The 9,520-nt window shown below is 43.0% G+C and overlaps 1 protein-coding gene across 2 annotated transcripts; it reads right to left on the bottom strand.

The window, feature by feature from the left end:
* Positions 1–1,507: 1,507 nt before the first annotated feature.
* Positions 1,508–9,225, bottom strand: nobox (NOBOX oogenesis homeobox). Of its 2 annotated transcripts, none has more exons than XM_020090916.2 (9): positions 9,054–9,225; positions 6,954–7,684; positions 6,311–6,473; positions 6,125–6,231; positions 5,794–5,942; positions 5,582–5,709; positions 4,754–5,015; positions 2,927–3,243; positions 1,508–2,121 (listed from the first exon to the last, which is right to left on the bottom strand). In XM_020090916.2, exons 1-9 carry the CDS (start codon positions 9,085–9,087, stop codon positions 1,682–1,684), a joined length of 2,331 nt encoding a protein of 776 aa, XP_019946475.2. In that variant the 5' UTR covers positions 9,088–9,225; the 3' UTR covers positions 1,508–1,681. The 2 variants fall into 2 exon arrangements, with proteins under 2 accessions (XP_019946475.2, XP_069371963.1); XM_069515862.1 differs by lacking the exon at positions 9,054–9,225 and adding an exon at positions 8,743–8,986.
* Positions 9,226–9,520: the final 295 nt, after the last annotated feature.

Genomic DNA, 9,520 nt, shown 5'->3' with positions numbered 1-9,520 from the left:
TCAGGTTTGATACATGTATGTTGAGGTTAGCGTTAGAAGGTTACAGCATTACTTCAATGAGTCCCCACAAAGATAGAAGCACATGTATGAGCATGTGTGTGTTTATGCTGCACTCCCTCTGCCAACAGTAACAGCTCAGTAGCCAGTGAGCAGGAAGAGAGAGGGTCATTAAAAACCCAAATACAGCCGTTACATAACCAACAGTTCTGTTCATCCCAGAACCCCCCTGTGCTACAAACACACTCCTCCTTCATCCCCCCTTCGTCTTCTCCCTCCCACAGCTGCTGGCAGAGCCCACCCATCATCCTCTCCTCCTCCCATAGCAACAGCTCATCTCAGCTCTCCCCCCTTGTCCCCAGACCGACACACCGCCGCCTCAACTCCTGTCTCCATCCTCCTTTATCTGCTCCCCTGGTCCCTGCCACCTCCTCCTCGACGCTCTCATCAAACACTTCCTTCTCTTACTCCCACATCATCCAAGCTTCACTTCAAACTTTACTTTCATATACAGCAGGACTACCAACTAGGAATATTAACTAGAGTTAAAACAAGAAAACTTTATGTTTTTCATTTGACTACTGAGAGGGGGAAATGACATGCAGGTCCCATGTCTGTTCTAGTCTCAGGAATATGCCTTCAGCAATTTCAGACACAGAGGTTACGTAGGGGGATTAGGTTTCCACCAACCCTGGCAACTGACTTGCATACTAAGAATAAAATCAGCAGAAAGTGCAGTAAATGTGTAAACACAGCAGATGGCAACACAGATTAAGGATTTGGGAAGTATTAGAGATTATCTGGGATACCTCTTCACCACAAACAACAGTCTTATTTCTCCTTCACTGGTTTAGACTGTCACACAGTACATACCACCACTACCACCACCACCACAGAGATGCATCTGAGAAAAAAGTAAATAACCTCCAGTCATGGTCGTCTCACACCGAAGAACGGCGCCCCCTTGTGGTCTAGAGATGCATCCGATATGAGTGATATCAGCAGCATGTCTCACATCAATCAAATGATCTTAACACCAGAGGTGTGGACCGTTAACAGACACAGGAATTCCTCCTGTGTGATGTATGTTCAAGTGTTCATTTTCCACTATGTTTGGTTTTAATTGGTTATTTGATGCTATAAAAGCAGGGGGATTGGGGATATGATTGACAATTGAGGCTGAATTCTGATGGGCAGAGTGTGTGTTTCATTATCATGGCAGTGCTTGTATCCAGGGTATTTTAGCTTCATTTCTGGATAGTGGGAGGAAGTGGAGACATGTCATCCATCTTCATATACAGAATATGCAAAGTTACCACATTCAGATCCAGACTAAGTAAAGTTTCTGCATAACTTCTCACCCTATTCGAACACTTGTTCTATATCACTCGTTCTCTGACTTGGTATCAAGGTTTATTTGTGTATTGGGAGGTAATCATGCCTCTGTCAAGACACACATGCACACACTCACACCACCCTCCTTAATTAAGTAAATGCAGAAAATAAAAGCTTCACAGAACAAAGAACATTTATTACAGCCCAGCTAAATGCAGCTCAACCAAGCCTGCTGACATTATATAATAGTAATATACTAGATAGGAATGGCAGGATCACTCTCAAACACACAGGTTATATTTACACAGATATTTTAAACACACACACACACACACACACTCAGACACAGTCAAAAATGTATGGGCGAGAAGTCACAGTGGAAGTGGCTGTGAATCTCTCGGGGGCTTTCGTACTCAATCTTGACACAAGGGGGCACTGGAGGGCTTTCTGGAGAGGCAGGGCTGACCTGAGAAGGTAACAGGGATGTAACCTTTGTTGGTGTGCTCTCCGCTCTGAGGTGCGAGGGTCGCAGAGTTGACACAGGAGGTAGGACAGTGGAGCTGCTGCTGGTGGTGGTGGTGTGTGGCTGGGTGTGTGATGAGCGCTGGGAAAGCCCGAGTTCCCCCTGAGGGTAGAATGAGGGAGGCAGGGTAGTGGAGGAGGGAGGCTGGTGATCTCTAGCAGTCCCCAAGCTGGCAGGGTAAGTTGGAGGGCACTGGGTACGCTGGTGCATGGTCGGTTGGTTGTACATGTTACCCCACGGGTACGACTGGTATGCAGTGATCCCTCCTGAAGGGGAAACACACACACATAGATCCAAACAGAAAGGCTTCATTAGAGATCATCCAGCACAAACACTAAGTATTTTCTGTTATATCCCCCCCAGTCAGCTGAGCCACAGAGCAATGGCAGCTCACCCCCAGAACCTTCCCCACCCTGCAGCCATCTTTACTGATACAAATCATATTTAACAGCAGTTGTTGGATGGTGGTTCTTGTTTGTCAACTGAATGCAACACAGAAGCAAACGTCCTCTTCATTTTCAGATTAGACAATGTTACTGGCAGCTGGGGAAGTTCCAGGTTTTGATGAGGTCTTTAATAAAAACATATGGGGTGAAGTCAACTACAGTGAAGAGAAAAAACCACCAGAGAAAAAAAAGACATCACATGAAGTCTAATTTACTAGTTTGTAGGAAGCTGATGAGACAGGCAATTATCAGAATCATGGGTATTGGAGTATTTAAAGAAATGTGCCAGACCAAGTACTCATGCAAGTAATTTTGAGATAGTGTTGTGAACTGAACAAAAGGCCTGTGTGTTGAGGACTACTACAATAATTACATTTCACAGAAATGTGAAATGTCTATTTACATGAGTAAATGTGATCTCACAATCTTCCTCAAAACTGAATGAGCTGTGGCTGTAACACCTGGGACGTTTAAAACAAGCAAATAATGTATCCAGATGCTCCTTTTGTAAACAGGTATCACGAGAAGCTGAGATGAAGAATTATTTGACATTATATTATTTTGTTGTTTGCCTCGATTGGTGTAATTTTGTGGCCTGATAAATCAAGTGCTCCCAGTGACTCACCATGATGACCAGTGGACTGCAGCAGGATTTGTCCAGCACTCTGGGACTGGAAATAGGTGTGGCCTCCAGTGGAGTAGGTCACCACCCCCGTGGAGTTTCCTCCGGGCCCAAAGGTCAGGTAGGAGGTAGGGTTGGAATCTGGAGGGTTGGGGGTGAGGTAGGGGGAGGGGGTAAGGTAAGCCATGCGAGGTAGAGATGCTTGAGCCTGGTGCTGGGGCTGGCTGGTGGGGAAGGAGTTCTGAAGCAAGTAGGAGAGACTGTTGTTCTGCTGGCTGGACGTCAGATAGTCAAGCTTCTCCCCAAAGTCAAAGAGAGAACTGGGGACAGCACAGAAGAATTCAGTCACACTCACTTACTTTACCTACAGTATATGGTCATGAACTTGCACACTTTGACACTTTCATATATCTGATCCAGTGCATCTGTCTTTTTATGACACTGTTCCAGAGAAAGGGAGGCAAGGAGTGTTCAATGAGGGATGAATAATACTCGGCTGGCAATGCAGTGAATGGATTGTCAAAAATAACTGTCATCTTTATCCAAAAAACAGAGGCCTGACAAAAAGAGTTTGGGATATTCTGATTTATACAATAATCCATTTGTAAATAGTCACATTAACAAGCTGTTGACAGAGCTCTCTCTTTAAGATGAAGCCACACTGGCAGCTCTTTGAGGTTGTATCAAGGCACAGTGATGCGTTACGCAAAATTATATAATCAGTATGCAAACATGCTCATAGTGAGAAAACGAATTTGTTCATTTATACTGTCCTCTTAGTAAGATTAATGAGAAAGTTTAGATGTGTTTGGTTAAAAAACAAAGTATTGGAAAAATTAAATCTCTGACCTGATGGTGGCGCCAGTTGACCAGCATAGCTAAAATCTAATTTTCTCACTTTCCTCTAAAGCAATGCAAGTGATTTTGGGGTGTGGGAAATGAACATTGGAGTTTAAATAGGAAATGTGTGGATTTCTGATGATGTCTATGCCAAATGAAGCCTATGTGATATTCTGTGTTAAAGCTGTAAGGTGAAGAGAGATGACATCAACTAACCAGGAAAGGCCACTGTACTGAGGAAGGCCTGATTGACACCTGGAAGTATGACTGAATTAATCAACCTCATGTCAGCAACTGTTCCTCTGAGGGTATATAAGACAAGATCATCTGAAAGTCTGACAAAGAACAACCATGTGGGTTTTCTCTCTGTGCTGCATTAAGAACAGAGACTTGATCCATCACATTGTGTCTGTGATTCTTCAGAGAATTAGCAACTCTTAGGAAGAATTTCTTCTACCAAAGGTTATGTGTCGATGTTTATAGCAGCACACAAAAACAGTGGAGATTTGTGTATTTTTGGCTCTTACTTTTTAAAATGACATTTCAGATCAAAAGCACTGTTTTTAAGATAGGATGTCCCAATTAATTTAGAGAGCACACTCATTTCATCTCATCATCACAGAGCCCGTTTTGAAGGAATTTTTATTCCCCTGAAATATGATATTTTATAATTTGGGTGAACTTCACCTTTAGGTGTCTTCAAAGCACCACTGGGAAAATTATTGTCAGTCATTGTTTTATTAATGGCTGGAAAAATGTTTTCCACAAAGCAATTATTAACTGAGATGTTAATGAGCATGATTTCTGAAATGTTTCAGAGCAGATCGGAAACTGACTTCCTACCACTACATGCTGTGCATGAGCCATCATTATATCAGTATTTCATAGGATCCCTGGTCGTGTCTGCAGTCTGTCCTCTCTTGAACTCGTTGTCCCTGTTCAAATCATCATCTAGTATTCATGTCACAGTGTGTTATGAGCTAAACTGACCTGATGTCAGTCTGCAGAGACTGAGTGTCACGATGGGCCAAGGAGGAGCCACCCTCCAGAGCATCCAGAAACAGAGGTGGGGTTTGATCTGGGGTGTTGAGGAGGGGTGGAGTGGGGTTGGAGGGGTTGTACGTCGTTGTGAAAAGGGGAAGACTGGCTCGTCGCAGGGGGGGAGGACTGCGCATGGGACGAGGGTGGTACTCTGTTAGCCCTCCCTGAGATGACAGCTGGTGCAAGCCCCCATCTCTCACCCTGGAATGATCTTGGAAATTAAACATTGATATTAAAAAGATACTGCAGTTTGGTTTCTGGGAAAATTTACAATCTCAACGTACAGGTTGAAATCCCACTGAGCACCAAAGACTGATGGTTGGTCCTACTACAAAATAGAAGTTATGTTATTATAAAACAACCAATGTCTTCAATAACATGAAATTAAATAACTAAACTATAATACTGAAAGGTAGGATTTTACAACTCTTGTATTATATATGGCTGAACAACAGAAATACAGCATTTCATAGTCAACCAGATCTGTTGTAGGATATATCCAGCCATAACACAGTGATTAGCTCGGTAACAGAAAAACTGAGCAACTATCAACATTTTTAAAGGCCTCTGTGTCTGTGTTCCTGCTGTGCCGACACAGTGGCCTCATTAAAATGAGTGAGTGGGCGTCACTTTTTCAGTCTGAACATGACCTCAGACTTTATAAACAACAACATGGTTAGTTACCACAGAATACACTGCCCTTTCTTAGCGTGTGAAAATTCTATTGTGTATATTTTATCTACACTAACTAAACCCTGGGGTCTGGAGAAGGTGTACCGGGGCTGGCCAGCAGGTTGCCGTAGGAGCTCGGCGTCTGGTTGGACAGGGTGGGCAAAGAAGAAGCCACAGGGGCAAGATGGGGCAGTTTAGAGGCAAAGTGACCAGGAAAACAGGGAGCCCCCTTACTGAAAAACAAAAACATGAATGCATGTTTTATTGCACTGTTAAAAATAAATCATCAAATAACAAGTGAACATACCATAGCTGACCTATTAGGTGCCAGTGTGGGTGGGGTGGGATTCATTTGGTGATGAGGGGGGCTGCTGCTGCATCCAGCTCTACTCTGTCTATGTTCAACCTTTGCTGTGATGGAGCGCTCCACTTTCCTCCACTTAGCCCTGCGGTTCTGAAACCAAACCTGGGCCACAGCAGATTGTAGAGATGGAGAACGAGTGACCACAAGAGAAAACAGAGGGTGACAGCGAGAATGAGAAGGGGCAGAGGAGAGTGAAAGCAAGACAAGCCACATTTTTTTCTATTCTTACTCATGTAGATAGTCCAATTATCAAAAGGAAAATAAGAGATGGTTTGATGTTTTACCATAATTCTCTGAGGTGTGACACCAACTGAAGCTGCAATCACCTTCCTCTTCTCTGCATCAGGATAATGGTCCTCCTGGAATAGGGCCTCTAAATGCTCTAACTGATCTGTAGGCATAAGCACAACACACACATGCAAGTATTTGCATAATGTGAAAACACCTCGACAAACAGATCATTTGGTTACCGGTATTGTAGAGTGTCCGTGTTTTCTTCTTCGGTGCAGGCGGCAGCAGGCAGTTGTCCACAGTCTCTAACCCCGGAAGCAGAGGGAAACTGAGAGCCCGGCCTCTGCCCCTGGTGCTGTAGCGGATGGAGCGTCGGGTGGAGTAAACCTGGGTTATCTCCATCTGCCATGAACCAGGCAAACATTACCTCATCATCTCAGCCAAATTAAATTAAATATTAGATGGTTTTTCAGAAATTCTGAATAATCTGCTTTGAAAACAATCAGTCAATTCTCAAAATTAAATTCCTGTCAGTCACTTGACTAATAGGTTACTGAGAGGTTTACACATTTGACAGTTGCAATATAACTGTTAAACATGTACTGATCTCAATAATCTAAATATAATTGAATTTAAATGTCAATAAAACCTGAACATGATAAAATGTAAATGCTTGAGACTATAAAAGTCATGACTAGAACAAAATATTTGCCCCTTCAGGAGTGTTGCTTTGTGGGTAATGTAGGCACCAGGTTTTGACAAGGAGGAAGAATGGATGGAATAAAGATGATATCTGGTTTTGCTGCATCAATTTCATTCTTTTGTGTTTAAGCTGTTCATAATATAGAAATGCATCATTGTATTCTATTCCATCCTCCTCACCTCAACAGGCTGTGAGCCCTGCTGGGGGAGAGAATGAGGCAGAAGGGGGCTGTGAGGCCTTTTTGTCCCATGGGGCTGAGGTGGTGCAGGTTGAATAGGGACTGGAGTTTGTGAGGAGAAGAGCAGGGGAATGGGAAGTGGGGGACAATACATCCCTGTACCCCCACAACCCAGGTATATGGGGTCGGACACGTCACTGCTGTTCAGTCCAAAGTGAGGCTCTGACAGAGCCGAGCTCTCCTCTGAGCTCACTGACACCTCCTGTGTCTGATTCTTCTTTTTCTCCTCCATCCTCTCCCCAACTGCTTTTACTCCTCTCCTGTTTCTTACTCGTTCACTTTGCTTCCTACCTCTCCTCCTCTTACTCTTTTTCTGCTCCTCTTTTTCCTCTGGGTGTTTTGATTCTTTATTGTGTTGCTGAACAGAAACTGTTTCCTTGTTGTCCTCAATCTCGTTCTCTTCCATCTGCACCTCTTGTGCCTCCTCCTCTTCCAGCCTACTCTCTGGATTCATCTGCTCCTCCTCTTCTCCCTCTGTTGCCATAAGTTCCCTTCGAGACACTTTCTTATCTTTCTCCTCCTCCCCCTCCTTCTCATCTCGCTCTGTCTTCTCTCCTGCCTCTTCATCCTCCCTCTGATTGAACACTTCCTCCTCTCCATCTCTCCTCCTCCTCCCTTGATCATTCTTTGTTTCCAGATCCTCCAGTTCCTCACACAGAAGGCTTGGACAGTCTGCAACAGAGTGAAGTGAGAGCTAGTTTACACATGCAGGTTATGTTAAGTTTGGACTATTTTCACTGAGGTCATGTCAAGTCATGTGTATTACAGCCTTTAAACTCTCAATTTGACTTACACTTAAACATATCTTTACAACTTTTACCAGAACCACACAGTCAGATCATTTAAGACCTAACTGATCCATTAATCAGCTGACATTTCCTTAATCAATTACCTGTTCTATGTTTTGCCCCTGTCTGTTTGTTTCAGCAGGATTAATTCATGAATAAACTACAAAACAGATTTCCACAAAACTTAGTGGAAAGTTGTGACATGGGCCATGAAGGAGACAGTTACATTTTGCAGATCTGGATTAAGAGGCAGAAGTAGAAGGGAGAAAGTTTTTATCACTTTCATTAATGTTGAGAGATTGTTTTTCACAATTTTACCAATTTCCCAGGGAATAATTCATGGATCCTCGTGATAAAAAATAGGGCACCGATATCTTTGCATGTATGAAATCTGTTGAATAATTTTTTGTTATCTAAAAATCTAGTCCCCAGAGTCAAAGCTTAATACACATTCAGTTTACTACCATAGAAATCTTGCAATTCTATACAGAAGAATAGGAGGATGGTTGCCATTTTTACTAAGACATTTCTCAAATGATAAATCACATTATTTGTAGATCGAAAAATATATGTTTTTTTTATATATATATATAATATATGTTTCTGCAAACCTTCGATCAGACCATATTATGTCTGAATGAAGCCATACTCAACCAGAAAGTTGAATAAATAAAATGTAGAAAATCCTGGCCATGTTTTCACATTCCTCCATCATTCAGATAGATATGTTTTTATTGAAATATATTTTACATGGAGTCAAACCCCCTGGAGATCATAAATATTGATTATATCCTCAAAACAGTTGTCTATAGTGTGAGTAGCAGTAATTCCCTGAGTGGACAGCAGGTCGGCAGAGGTCTGATGATCATGGTCCTCAGAGGATCTGCAGCCTGCAGCCACTTAACGAGGGTCCCAGCTGAGCGGCGCCTCGTGCCTCCTCACCTGCGCGTTAATTAACCGATGCCGGCTAGCTGCTGCTAACCCGGCTAACCCGTCCCCAGTCCTCAAACTGCGGGGTCGTCGGTGTTAATAAACCGCTTTTCATTTGTTAAATGTCTCCGTGGAGTCGAGCAGCACCGGGAGCTGCACCTCACAGGGAAGATTAGGAGCTTTAAATACACACACAGAGTTTTTAAAAGTCCATCAAAGCTAACAAAGATAAAGAGTATAGCCTGACTTCTGGTCGGAAGATAAAAGTTACAAGAAAAGCAAAGTATGAGTCCAGAGGTCCCACGAGTCCCACGAGTCCTTACCAACATCTTCTGCCACATCACAGTCTTCGTCCATATTAACGGTCGGTGTCAAACACCAATAAACGTTCACTAATAATCAATTAACCGAGCGGCCTCACGGAGAACACGGTTCCTGACTGGCAGCCAATCATCACGTTGATTGATAGATTGACTCCTCACGAGCGCTGAGCAGCAGAATTATCCGGTGAAGGGTCAACACGAGCAGCCAATCAGCGACCAGCACAGGCCAACCAGGAAGGAACGGAGAGAAAGGCACAAGTATACATTTATATACTTCAAATATACACATCTGTACTTATATACTTCAAATATACACATCTGTACTTAGATACTTTAGATATACACATCTGTACTTATATACTTTAGATAAACACATCTGTACTTATATACTTCAGATATACACATCTGTACTTATATACTTTAGATAAACACATACACAGCTGAACTTGTACACTTATGATGCACAT

The sequence above is a fragment of the Paralichthys olivaceus genome, chromosome 20 (assembly GCF_024713975.1).
Source record: "Paralichthys olivaceus isolate ysfri-2021 chromosome 20, ASM2471397v2, whole genome shotgun sequence".
NCBI classification, from domain to species: Eukaryota; Metazoa; Chordata; class Actinopteri; order Pleuronectiformes; family Paralichthyidae; genus Paralichthys; species Paralichthys olivaceus.
Note: the sequence above shows the minus strand (reverse complement) of the source record. Positions and strands in the feature narration are given on the sequence as shown.